This window comes from Dipodomys merriami, unplaced genomic scaffold (genome assembly GCF_024711535.1).
Source record: "Dipodomys merriami isolate MVZ:Mamm:240054 unplaced genomic scaffold, mDipMer1.0.p SCAF_10, whole genome shotgun sequence".
Lineage (NCBI taxonomy): Eukaryota > Metazoa > Chordata > Mammalia > Rodentia > Heteromyidae > Dipodomys > Dipodomys merriami.
In genome coordinates, this window is record NW_027202271.1 from 26,300,830 (window position 1) to 26,314,654 (window position 13,825).

The 13,825-nt window shown below is 42.9% G+C and overlaps 1 protein-coding gene across 2 annotated transcripts in view; it reads left to right on the plus strand.

The window, feature by feature from the left end:
• Rassf3 (Ras association domain family member 3) overlaps nt 1-8,995 on the plus strand; it is a 73,987-nt gene extending 64,992 nt beyond the window's left edge. For both annotated transcript variants that reach the window (XM_069988027.1, XM_069988038.1), the window contains exons 4-5: nt 2,816-2,925; nt 6,267-8,995. In XM_069988027.1, coding sequence (XP_069844128.1) covers nt 2,816-2,925; nt 6,267-6,416 — 260 coding nt within the window. In that variant the 3' untranslated portion in view covers nt 6,417-8,995. The remainder of the gene's footprint in view (nt 1-2,815; nt 2,926-6,266) is intronic.
• The last annotated feature ends 4,830 nt before the right edge of the window (nt 8,996-13,825 follow it).

Below are 13,825 nucleotides of genomic sequence, written 5' to 3' on the forward strand. Positions count from 1 at the left end.
CTCAAGTGATAGAGCGCTAGCCTTGAGCTGAAGAGCTCAGGGACAGTCCCAGGCCCAGAGTGAATGCCATTTTAAACTAGAGCCTGGGTGTCTGAACTGCATGCTGATCTTTGATAAATAAAAATAATATTCAATTACTGAGTAAAATGGAATAGAATGTTCTAGTTCACACAATTGAGTAGAAATTGATGCCTATTGTAGACAACAGCCACTTCATGATTCTCTATGCTAATTTAGAAATGGTACCTGTGTGCAGTAAATCATTTAAGCTTTCTCTGGTTTTGCTGGGTAAACTAAAGCTACCTAGGCCCCAACAGTAATGTCTGTCAGTTTTCCACGATGAAATGGATCTTGCTGCTGAGTTGCGCATACATTTGCTGAGCACAGGCAGCATGAGGGAGGTCCTGCAGAGTAAATACAGAGATACCCATGTCAGGGTTCCGGTCCTCCAGAGACCACAGGCGGAGCTGCCTGGAGTAAAGGCATGTGTCACAGGAAATGTAACCTACAGTGCAGCTGTATCTGGAAGTACCAGGGTAATACAGAGAAGCTCAGGTGGCGTTTTTATCTTGCCCATTGCCTTTGCCAGTCACCTGGACTTGAGCCATGCGATCTGAAAGTGATACCATCCTGATGAAACATTATCCTCTTGACTAGCAAATCACTCAGTACTACAAGCAATACCAGCTCTGTGTGTGTGAGAGGTAACATAGAACTGTGCTTAAAGCCATCAGAGTTCAGAGTTTGTATTCTGATTGCTCAGTGACTACCAATGTTTATTTAATCTGCAGTGAGTTTTGCTCTTACAGCTTTGAAATCACTTTCTTTTGTTTTTGTTTTTGTTTTTGTTTTTTTTGGGGGGGGGGATCCAGTCGTGGGCCTGAACTCTGGGCCTGGGCGCTGTCCCTCAGCTCTTCAGCTCAGGCTAGTGCTCTACCTCTTGAGCCACCTTCCCAGCCCCATGAAATCACTTTCTTTTGATGATACAGTTTTTTTTTTTTAAATGCTGGTCTTGGGTACTGTCCCTCAGTTTTTGTGTTCAAGGCTAGCACTCTAACATTTAAGCCACAGTTCTACTTCTGGTTTTCTTATTTTTGATGTTTAATTGGAGATAGTCTGGTGGACTTTTCCTACCTATGCTGGCTTCCAACCATGGTCCTCAAATCTCAGCTTCCTAAGTAGCCAGGATCACAGATATGAACCACTGGTGCCCGGCTTTGAAAACCATTTTTTAGAGTTTCTTGACATTCATGTTTGTTGTTGTTGTTGTTTGTTGTTTGTTTTTTTGGGTCTGGTTGTGGGGCCTGAACTCTGGACCTGGGCGCTGTCCTTCAGCTCTGCAGCTCAAGGCTCTAGCGCTCTACCTCTTGAGCCACAGTGCCACTTCTGGCTTTTTTCTTTTTGCTTATGTGGTGCTGAGGAATCGAACCCAGGGCCTCACGCATGCAAGGCAAGCACTCTACCACTGAGCCACCTTCCCAGCCCTTTATAGAGTTTCTTTCTTTCTTTCTTTTTTTCAGGTAAGGGGTAGGTTTATTCATCGTTCCGGCTGGCACCAGGCCATCTTGGTCCTCTATGTGGTAGGGAAAGGCCTGGGAAAGAGAGCTGGGAGATCTGGGAAAGAGAAAGATCTGGGAAAGAGAGGGAGCTGGGAAAGAGAGAGAAAAGAGCTAGAAAAGAGAGAAAAGAGCTAGAAAAGAAAGAGCTGGGAAAGAGAGAGAAAAGAGCTAGAAAAGAGAGCATCTGGAAAAGAGGTGGGAAAGAGCAAGCCAGGAAAGAGAAGAGAGCTGGGAAAGAGAAGAGAAGGAAAGAGCTGAGAAAGAGCTAGAAAAGAGCAGAGAGCTAGAGTTTCTTATATTGCTTTCTAAAAGGAACAGAATTATAAGGCTGGGAATGTGGCTCAAGTGGTTGAGGGCTTGTCTAGCAAGATAAGGCCCCAGTTTTGCATGAATGAATGAATGAATGAGAGAGAGATAGAGAGAAAGAAAGAAAGAAAGAGAGAGAATTATTGTAAGCATAAATTTTTTAATTGTTATTATAATATAGGTGATATACAGAGGGGTTACAGTTATATATATGTGTGTATATATATATATGTGTATATATGTATATGATCGTGGCCTAGGTAGCTTTAGTTTACCCCTTCCCTCACTCCTTCCTCTTTTTTTCCTCCAACCCACTCTCACCCACAAGTTGTTTTTTTTTTTGTTTTTTGGGGGTTTTTTTGGGTCCGGTCATGGGGCCTGAACTCTGGGCCTGGGCGCTGTCCCTCAGCTCTTCAGCTCAAGGCTAGCGCTCTACCACTTGAGCCACAGCGCCACTTCTGGCTTTTTTCTTTTTGCTTATGTGGTGCTAAGGAATCGAACTCAGGGCCTTGAGCATGCAAGGCAAGCGCTCTACCACTGAGCCACCTTCCCAGTCCCATCACCCACAAGTTGTATAATTTATTTTCAACATAGTGTCCAGTGAGAACCATTGGTGCATTTGTTCACCCTTTGTCCCTCCATTTCTGTGCTTCCCCTTACCCTCCCAAAGATATATAAAAGAACAAACAGAACAAAAAGGACAGAAAACAAAAACAGAAAAAAAAAATCTTTGTTTTCATTTCTGGGAGGGAAGCAAGACCCTGATTCTTTTGGGCAAGTTGGATGGAATGCTGTAGCCATTGTCTTCCTTGTGGGAGGCGGGGTGTCTTGGCACAGAGATGAGGCTGGGGGCTTGAAGGTTGGGGAACTGTGGGCTGTTGCTGTGATCTGGAGGAGGAGTCTGAAATGCTTCTGCTCTCTGTAAAACGTGTGCTTGTTTCCTTACCCAGTCTACGCCTGTAAACTCTCAGACCGGGAGCACCCTCTCTACCTGCGTCTGGTGGCAGGGCCCAGAACAGACACACTTAGTTTTGTTCTTCGAGAACATGAAATTGGAGAGGTAAGCAATTGTTCATCATGGCTTTGAACCATACGGAACAGCTGGCTCTGTTTTATTGCTCTAGTCTAGGGATGAGCAGGGAGGAGGGAAGGGGAGGGGGAGGCAGAAGGAACGGAGAGGGGAGAGAGATCTGAATTGTCAGAAAGGAGCCTAAGGTTAGCCTGCAGTATAATTCTCTTACAACATTGGAGTGCTCTGTGCTTTCCAGAGGTAGATGGAAATAAAATTCTTACTTTAGAAAAAAAATTTTTTTTTACAGACAGTCATTTTCACCCCCTTCTTTACCTCCAAATTACTCTCATCCAGCGGCTTTGAAAATTGACACTCTCCATATGTCTGTAGCTAAGAACAGTCTCCAGGCTAATTTCTTTCTAAAGGGAAGTAAAAGGAAACCTGATCTCTTTACCATGAAAGACAGAGAACTTTCTGGTACTTCACCGCCCCCCCCCACCCCCACCCCTTTGCTCAAATGATGAGAAAGTTATGTTTACAGATGCATCATGTGCTGTGTTCCCTCTAGGGAGGATAATAGGTAGGCCCGCTCATTTGAAGGTAAAAGCACACTGGACTGTCTTCTAGATCCAGTGTCAACTTGAAAGGACACTTGAGCAAACCTTTTAAATTCTGCATCTGTCTTAGAAATGTTGAATTAGGCCATTTTCTGGTGCAGTGAGCTTGAGTTTCTTGGTTAAAAGTTAGGGGACCAGGACTGTGCTTCGTATTGTTCATTAGAAGTAGAGCCCAGCCTTAGGTGAGTCCTCTAGTCATGTGTAAAGTGGAACTAAATACTTTAAAAGGCAGTTTTGAGGGCTGGGAAGGTGGCTCAGTGGTAGAGTGCTTGCCTTGCATGCATGAGGCCCTGGGTTCGATTCCTCAGCACCACATAAGCAAAAAGAAAAAAGCTGGAAGTGGCGCTATGGCTCAAGTGGTAGAGCGCTAGCCTTGAGCTGAAGAGCTGAGGGATAGCACCCAGGTCCAGAGTTCAGGCCCCATGACCGGACCAAAAAAATAAAAATAAAAAAAAATAAAAGGCAGTTTTGAGTCACAAATTATAGTGTATGTAGACAAGGTAAATAGTGTGTTTAAATTTAAGTGCAAGTTAAAATTGATTCAGGGCATTTTTAGGAGGATAGTAATTTTAGTGAGTATTTTTTTTTAATCTGGTATTGTGATGCTTTAAAGAAATTCAAGTTCTCATTTTGGGACAAAGCTAGGTGCCTAGCTAGACACATTAGCATGGCAGCTTCAATATTTTTTTGTTTATGATGTCTATCCTGAGGCTTGCACTCACGGCTTGGGCCCTGCCCTGTCTCTGATCTTCTTTGGGTCATGCTCAAGATTAGCTTTCTACCACTTAAGCTACAGTTCTACTTCTGGCTTTTTTGGGGGGAGAGAGGGAGAGAAGGTAGATTATTGGAGAGACAGATGAATCCTCTTCTGCCTGGTTGGCTTTGAACCAGGATCCTCAGATGTTAGCCTTCTGAGTAGCTACAATTATAGGTATGAGCCATGAACCACCAGCACCTGGCTAACATTTTATTTTCTTTTAATATTAGAGTTTTAATATTTCACATAGTTGAGTACTTCTAGAGCAAAATTATGGGGAATTATGCCTTGAATTTGGCATCTGCTATATTAGACTGTACGGTGTTCTTTTTTTTTTTGGTATTCAGGTAAGGGGCAGGTTTATTCATCGTTCCAGCTGGCACTAGGCCATCTTGGTCCTCCAGGTGGTGGGGAAAGGCCTGGGAAAGAGAGAGAGCTGGGAAAGAGAGAGCTGGGAAAGCAAGAGAAAAGAGAGAAAGAGCTAGAAAAGAGCTAGAAAAGAGCATCTGGGCCTGGGCTAGACCTTATCTAGGGTATGGGCGGAGAAAGGTGTACGGTGTTCTTGAATACTTAAATTTATGGAAACTGAACAGAGTGACAGACTTCTCACAGTATTTAGGTGAGGGAGGGAGAAGCTATTTTACAATGTCTTTATTTGGAAGATCTTATCCTATGGGAAAATGTTTTAATTGGCAGAATATTGGAGGAAGTTCTGCATTACTCCTCTGTATTTCTCTTTTTCTTTGATTCCAGTTTCCACTCGCCTCCAGGACCTTTTCCAGCAGTGGCCCATTTGGTGGTGGTCTTCATCCTTTTTGCTATGCTTTTATAATGGGTTGTCTGGAGTCGTGGCCTTGGCAGTGATTTCTCAGCCAGGATGCCACCAAGTCCTTTTTGAGAGGGGAAGACTTGTTTGAAAAACAACATCCCAGATGATGCTAAATATTTTTCTTGACATTCTCTGCTTTAGTTCAATATAGTATCTGCTAATTCTAGATGTTGTTAGGGAAACAGAACCCAGCGCTTTTAAGGGCAGCCCCAGGCAGTAAGTACATAGCTGCAATATAGGTAAGGTATACAGAAGGTAGATAGTAAGTGTTTAATTATAGTCATTTAAAAATCTTGGTCATGGCTGGGTATGATGGTGCACACCAGTAATCTCAGTACTTTGGAGGCTGAGGCAGCAGGATTTTGAGTTGTACCCTGTCTCCAAAAAAACCCCCAAAACTCAAAGAACAAAAAAGAACCCTAGGCACTAGTGGCACACACCTATAATCCTAGCAAGTTTGGAGGTGAAGTTGGAAAGATCATACTTTCAGACCAGACTAGGAAGAAAAGTCCCGAGACTCTCTCTCAGTGGACGATATGGGGGCGGTGGAAGGTGACTGTTATCCCAATGATATGAAGCCTACGATAGACAGGATGAGGTTCAGGCACACCTAGAGAAAGCAGGTAGATTGCAGAACTGTTCGGGAGGTGATGAGTTGCTTGTGGGAGAAAGTGGGGAAGGAAGGCAGTGTTAGTGGTGACTCTATGTTAAGATGCAGGGATTTAAGTAGAGCTCAAGGTTCGGAGGTCAGATTTCTTGGTGGGGAATGGGAGAAGGGTCTGGTGGAGGTAGACTCCTAGCCTTACTGAGAGCCACTTTGGAGAATAGAGAGGAGAAGGGGAGTAAAGGGCGCTTGGACGTAGCTGAGGAGGGAATATGGGTGAGGATTCACTGCTTGTGATAACTCAGCTAAGGTGACATCATGTTACGAAAAGTTGGGCTGAGGGCAGTCATACCTCTATGTGGTTATTCTCAGCATTCCCGCCTGGTGTGGTGACTGCTGAGCATGGTGCTGTAATCCCTGCAATCCCAGTGCTACCAAGACTAAAGCAGGAGGATCTCAAGTTCAAAGCCAGCGTGGATTGCATAGCCAGATCACTTCTCAAAGATGGGGTGAGGGGAAGTCAGCATTCTTGTCTGGACTCTATGAGACACTTGACATGCTCTCTCTTGGATTTTATTACAGTGGGAAGCCTTCAGTCTTCCAGAACTGCAGAATTTCTTGCGCATCTTAGACAAGGAAGAGGACGAGCAGCTGCAGAACCTAAAGAGACGCTACACAGCATACAGACACAAGCTGGAGGAAGCCCTCGGCGAGGCGTGGAAGCCTGGTTAACACGCCAGGCCTCCCTCCGGAAGGAAGGCTCCGCCCAGGACACATGTACAGAAAAGAGCAGCAAGTGCCTCTCTCCTCAGAGAGCTGGGTCTTTGCCCATGATGCTAGAGTCTTCCCTTCTCTCTAGGTGTAGTTCCCCAAACCTGGCCACTCAGCATCCACTTCTGCATCTCTGGTTGGGGACTGCGAGCTTGCTTGGTTACAGTATGGTGATGTGTACCTCTTGTGTACAAGCTGTGAACCTGTAGTCACCAGGAACATTCTAGAGTGAGGGAAGCATGAACTCTGGGTTGAGTTTTCCTTATTTTCCTATAGCTATTTTTCATTCTGTGGTGGTGATGTTAAGTGTTAAGGGTGTGCAAATGACTATTGAAAAGCTTAACAAGGAATCTCTCAGAATACTTGTCCGATGTTGAAACTACCTGTCTGTTCTGTTTGCTAACTATCAGAGGAGTCTCTTCATGTGAACTGCAAGGCACAGGAATGTAGGAACTCTGGGGAAACGGGGGGAGGGTTTTCGAGGAGTTTGACAAAAGAAAGTAAAGAGCAAGTTTGGAAGAAGGCATGAGGAGGTAAGAATGAATGGAAGTGGTATGGCTAAAAGTTGGTGGTAGAGGAAGAAAGTGTATTTGCTTGTAAATGAGTTAAAAATGTTCAGAATTGAGATGTTAAACCCATTTTAGGATTGCTTGATTTTTCTGGTAGGTGAAATAAGGAGTCACAGCCAAAGAGCTAGGAGCTCAACCCAAAGGAGGGAAGGACCCATGAGCTCTGCAGTTGACTGCAGAGTCAGGTAGGGATCTGAGACTTTGAGTGGAGGTAGACCTGACATGAGCTCTTGCAGCTCCACCTTGGATCCTTGACTCTGCCCTCTTGTAGTGGACGGTCTAATGGGTATAGCATCCGTGTAGGTGGGGCTTGACCATTTGATGACTCCTTGTCAAGTTATATAGATTTCTCCCCCTTTCCCCAAGGTTGCCTTCAAAGTTGAAAGGGAGTTTGGGTAAGGGCAGCTCTTTCCCCCCTTGTTAGCTACAAGATTTATTGAATCCAGGACTCAGAGCGAACTTGTGTGACAATCATTCTCTTCCGTTTTATTCCATCTTACCTTTTACCTGGTCTTCCCTTTTTCTTTTTCCGTCCCTTCTCTCCCTCTCTTGTTTCCTCTCCTTTTCGGTTAAATCTGGAGTCTGTTCTCATATGCTGATTCAAGGCCCAGTATTCCCACATCCTCAGTTCTAAGGGACTTGACTGAGTAGGAAGCCCCAAGGGAGGAAGAGAGGCCACCTCAGGCATTTGTTACAGACATTATTTTAATGCAAGTGCATGTTCTTCCAACCAAAGAAATGTGTGTGCAATAGAAGCAAGCCTTCCTTAAAACAGATACAGTCACCTCCTTTTCTGCAGCTACTTACAAATCTGAGGATACAGGGCAAGATGTGCTATGGTTTCAGAGGCCTTATAGGCAGTCTACTTTTAGTCTAGATTGTTGTTATTATTGTTATTGTTGTTGTTCTTTATAAATTCCCAAGGAATTGTTAACACATTGGTGACACCTAATGGATTCCTTTTGAAATTCCAAGGTGCTTCAGTTCTTTGCCTCTTACGTGAACTGTGCCTTTTATTGCATTATCTGTTTCTTCTTGGTGGCTCAGTAGACTCATCAGAGAATGCCCATGCTGTTGGAGACAGGGTCTGGTCTTGGTGGTGCTGGGCCCCATAAACTACCAAAACAATCAGATCTTCCCAAGCTTTTAAGGAAAGTTGGGGGTGGGGTGGGGTTAGAACTAGCTATAAAATATGTATGGCACATCTTGTTTAATTTTGCATGTGACTTCTTTCTAGTGCATTGATGAGGTTTTAGTGACTGTCACTCAACACTGCCTTTATTATCAGGGAATGCCTTCATGATTTTTTACTGGTTTTACTATTCAGCTGATGGTTTGGGTTTGAGTATACCATTGTCAGCCACCTGTTCTTCTAATTACTCATCCCAGTAAACTTAGAGTTTGGGAAGCATTCGTTTCTCAGATGAAGACACTGTTAGAACCTAAAGTAGCAGCTGATGGGTATCTGTGAATTTTTTTTTTTTTTTTTTACTTGAAGTAGATTGTTGAAAATGGGCATCTTCATCTGTAATTACCCAGAACCTCATGCACTGTCATGTGCTCTACAAGTTGCAATTGGAAAATGTTTCTGTACTCTGATTTGGTCAGTTCACGGTGTTTTGAAGACTGATGGTTCTCTCCTAAGCACTGGTCCCTGTTTTAATGTGTAAAAGAAGAAACAAAGCCCTGAAGGCCAAGGTTTAAGGCATCATTGTACAAATCCTAATGCCAAATGCAACTGAGCTTTGCTGTAATACTGTTCTCTCTTCACAGTGTGATATCACAGGGACGGTGTACATGACGGGGGTCTGTCAGGAGAGCATTTTAAGTCGCACAAGTAAAAAGTTATAGTATTTATAATTTTGATGAGTTTATTTTTTATTTTTATAGGGAAGATTTTTTTTCTCCCCTAACATTGATTCTGGAATTACAAAATTGTTTCCATTATTAAAAATTGAAGTTGTTAGCTGATGTTTGTGTGATTTTATTTGTGGATACTATGCTAGATTTTAAAAAAGATCACAAGAGTATAATCAACTTTTTCCAGATACACAGAAATGGGTGCCAGAATTCAGCAAATTTTGCAAGGTAATTTTGGAAAGGGCATGGTGACATCTTCCAAGTGTCTTTCTTTTTTTAAATAAAAGTTAAATGACTTAATTGCATAAAGGAATTTATAATTGCTACATAATGTATTTAATGTACTTTGATTAAATCCACTCTGCCTATGTTGTTCTTTCTTAGCCTCTCCTCTTCCTCTTTTTTTTTTTTTTTTGTTGTTGTTGGTCAGTGGTAGGACTTGAATTTGGGGCCTGGGCAGTGTCCCTGAGCGCTTTCGCTCAAGGCTATCACTCTATCACTTTTTTTTTTCTTTTCTTTTCTTTCTCTTTTTTTTTTTTGCCAGTCCAAGAGCTTGAACTCAGGGCCTGGGCACTGTCGCTGAGCTTTTTTTTTTTTGGTCGGTCATGGGACTTGAACTCTGGGCTTGGGTACTGTCCCCACGCTCTTCAGCTCAAGGCAAGCGTTCTACCTCTTGAGCCACAGCGCCACTTCTGGTTTTCTAGTGGTTTATTGGAGATAAGAGTCTCACGGACTTTCCTGTCCAGGCTGGCTTTGAACTGTGATCCTCAGATTAGGATTTCAGGCGTGAGCCACCAGCACCCGGCTTCCCTGAGCTTCTTTTGCTCAAGTCTAGCACTCTGCCAGTTGAGCCACAGTGCCACTTTGGGCTTTTTCTGTTTATATGGTACTGAGGCATTCAACCCAGGACTTCATGCATGCCAGCACTCTGCTTCTAAGCCACATTCCCAGCCTTTGCTCTACCACTTTGAGCCACAGTGCTATTTCCTTTTTTCTGTGATGGATTGATGAGAATCTCATGGATTTTCCTAGCTTCAAACCATGATCCTCAGATCTCAGCCTCCTGAGTAGCAAGGGACTTTCCTGTCCAGGCTGGCTTTGAACTGTGATCCTCAGATTAGGATTTCAGGCGTGAGCCACCAGCACCCGGCTTCCCTGAGCTTCTTCTGCTCAAGCCTAGCACTCTGCCAGTTGAGCCACAGTGCCACTTTGGGCTTTTTCTGTTTATATGGTACTGAGGCATTCAACCCAGGACTTCATGCATGCCAGCACTCTGCTTCTAAGCCACATTCCCAGCCTTTGCTCTACCACTTTGAGCCACAGTGCTATTTCCTGTTTTCTGTGATGGATTGATGAGAATCTCATGGATTTTCCTAGCTTCAAACCATGATCCTCAGATCTCAGCCTCCTGAGTAGCAAGGATTATAAGCATGAGCTCCCCTTCCTTTTAAAGTTTTTAGTGGGTTATTATGATGTTTCATATACTCTCATTATGCTGTTTCATACTGTCTCCCTCCATAGCTACCCTTGCCTGGAAATCACTGACCATTCAACACACCACTTTTGACATAGGGTATTTGTATATTTTGGTCAATGTCTTACACACTGGGAATGGAGAGTAGAAACTGTAATCTGGCTGGGTCACATTGCTCTCTAGTATTCTACCTCTGTGCCTGCTGTAGCAAAGGTTCTTGCTACTCTGCTGCCCCCTAGAGGGGTTGTGGAAACAGGCCAGGAGATGAAGGGGGAGCCATTTAGTACTATAGCTGCTAAGATACTGTGATGGCTTTTCTTGTTTTGTCACTGTAGGTTGGGAGTTCAGACTGGGTTACAATGCAAGGTTCAGGGCAAATGTTATAGAATTTTGTTACTTGTTGATAGCTTTTTAATCATTTTATTTTAATTATTCATTTTGGTGCGTGCCGTCTTAGAGTACTACAAAAACCCTCCAACTTGCTAGGGAAATGTTCTACCCTGAGTTATGCTCACAGCAGAAAATATTCTTAACGTTGTACCTAACATGGAATTATTATGATTCTATACTTTTTGCTTTTAGTTCATGGCTCCTGGCTTGTAACTGCATTCCCAAGGGCAAGCCATAGAAACCAAAGATTGATTCTCCCCAAGGCATGTTGTAGAAACTTAACTATCCCTTCCTTCCTGGCTTGAAGATCCCCCAAAGAAATTTCTTTGGATTGTGAGTATAGCTCGGGGGTAAGAGTGCTTGCCTAACATGTGCAGGGTATTTGGTTCACCTTTAGCACCTAAAGTAGCAGCTTTTTATGTGTGATGCATATCATAAGACTCCCATTCCAGAAGTGGTTCTTCCAATACCTGGAAGAAAGGAATGCGGCTCTGAGAAGCCAACAAGAATCTGGACAGGCTTTGCTGGGTTTCTGCATTCAGTCAAACTCTTTTTGTCTCTTTTTATCATATTTCCACACTGCTCTCCCATCATGCTTATGAAATGCTACAAAGCATCAGGTTAGAGAGCTCTCAGATATTTGCACAGGCAGAAGTTCCTGGAGCCTGATGTATCTCACCTTGTGCATCTCTATTTGTGTCCTTTTTTTAATATACTTCATGTCAGACCATTAAACATAAACAGGAGTTGTTCCAAGTCCTGTGAGATATTATGTAATCAGCCAGTTGAATCTAAGGGAGTGGGTCATAGGAATCCTAATTTATTATGGTGAATCAGAGCCTCACCTGTTCACAGGTGAGTCAGCTTGTGCTTTCAGTTAGCATCTGGTATACAGGACACGCGTTTGGGGACTGAGTCCTCAATGTACGAATTAGATGAAAGCCTTGCTTTTTTGCTCAGGACAAAGCCTCATACCTTTTTTTGGGGGGGGGGGTGGAGGAAGTGTTCTAGTTTTGGTTGATTTTTTTTTTTTCTTTAGTGTCATCCAGTTGTGAAATCCATACTATCACACTGCATTGAGATGCTGCCAGATGGGCCTAATGAGGGTGTTTTATTTTCCTATGGGGGCAGGGATACATGATTATACTAGCCAGTAGGGGTTAGCCATGTGCCAGGCATTCATATAAAATACTAAGTTACTCCTAGTGAGATAGCTAATGTTACTATCTCCATCTTACAGGGAGGAAATGCAGTGAGTGGCAGAGACAGCGTTGCCAGCGTCTCCATCTGTTTATGTCCTGCTATTTGTTTTTTGGTTTTTTTTCTTTTGTTTTGTTTTGCAACCAGGGTGATTGAATATATGCACAGTGAGTAAGTCTTATATAAAGTTAAGCTCAAGCTGGGAGATGGGAAAAGCAATGGTTAGGATCTATTGGGAGAGATTCAAGACAGAATGGGTTGCCACATTCTTTTCAGATGGACAGTCTTCAGAACTACAGAGGTATTGAGGGTTTTTTTCATTTTGATAAATACTTTATATGATCCGAGGCACATAGGCATTGCACCTTTGTGTTTCTCCTCTAAGGGTATTCTGCTTTGGTTTCACTGTATGTCAATGCTCAGAGACCTGTATAATTTGTCATGTTCTGGTGTATTTTAGATGTAACTTGCATATATAAACCATATGCCATTTATCTCTGAGCTTGGCTTACCTCACTTAACATGATTTGGTCTGGGTCCATCCATTTTCCTGCAAATGACACAATATTACTCTTTCTAATGGCTGTGTAAAATTCCATTGCGTATAGATACCACATTTTTTATTAATTCACTCATCTATTGTAGGGCATCTGGTCTGTTTCCATAGGTATTGAGTTTTGAAAGATTTTTTTTTTCTTTTCCTGCACCAGAACTGGGCCCTAAGAATCAGTCCTTTTGTTTTGTTTTGATTTTATGATGGTACTGGGCTGTGGTGATACTGAATTCAGGGCTTCCTGCTCTTGGCTTTTTGCAACTCTACTACTAGCTACTGCTGCTCTTTTAATAAATGGTCTATATCTAGTGTGTGTGTGTGTGTGTGTGTGTGTGTGTGTGTGTGTGTGTGTGTGTGTGTGTGTGTGTGTGTGTGTGTGTGTGTGTGTGTGTGTGTGTGTGTGTGTGTCTATATCTAGTGTGTGTGTGTGTGTGTGTGTGTTAACAGCTGCAAAGCCTGGAATTCTACAAGCTAAAGGGATACAGATTGTACACAAAAACCTGTAAAGAGGCTTCAAGGCCCAGAAAGAACATTTTTTAATTTGAACTCAAGGGACTTGGCACTTACTTGGCTGGTGCCAAGTGGCTACCAGTTTTCATGGGAGATGGGAGTTAGTAATTAATCAGCAAAAACCAAGAGGATGGACTTAAGTATCCTGGATTTTACCCTTATCATTACAAGGAAAAAGAGACAAAATACCCTTATGTGATCTGTACCCACATGTGTATGACTCCTATAAATAGAATCAAGACTAGAAATTGTAGAGAGAGCCATAGCATTTGTTAGAAAAGATGATATGTCACAAATCAATTATTTTAGCTTCCACTTTAAAAAAGAAGGAAAAGATAACCAACACACACACACACACACACACACACACACACACACACACACACACACACACAACCCTAGAAAAAGTAAAGCATTCAGAAGAAAGATGATAAAGATCAGGGAGGAGGTTGATAAAATTAAAAAATTAAAAAGCCAGCCCTGGGAGGAAAGACTCATCTCCAATAAACCACTAGAAAACCAGAAGTGGCGCTGTGGCTCAAGTAGTAGAGTGCTCGCCTTGAGCTGAAGAGTACAGGGACAGTGCCCAAGCCCAGAGTTCAAGCCCCACAACTGACCAAAAAAAAAAAAAAAAATCAATGAAATTAAAGGTTTCTTGAGAAGATAACAGTTAAGGAACCTCTAGCCAGACTGATCAGGAAAGAAAGGGAAGACCGTGGCAAATTACCAATATCAGGAACAAGAGAGGTGCTTTCACTACAGATTTCACATTGTGTTTGCTATGCTCATATTTTAGGTCCTCAAATTGAAATGT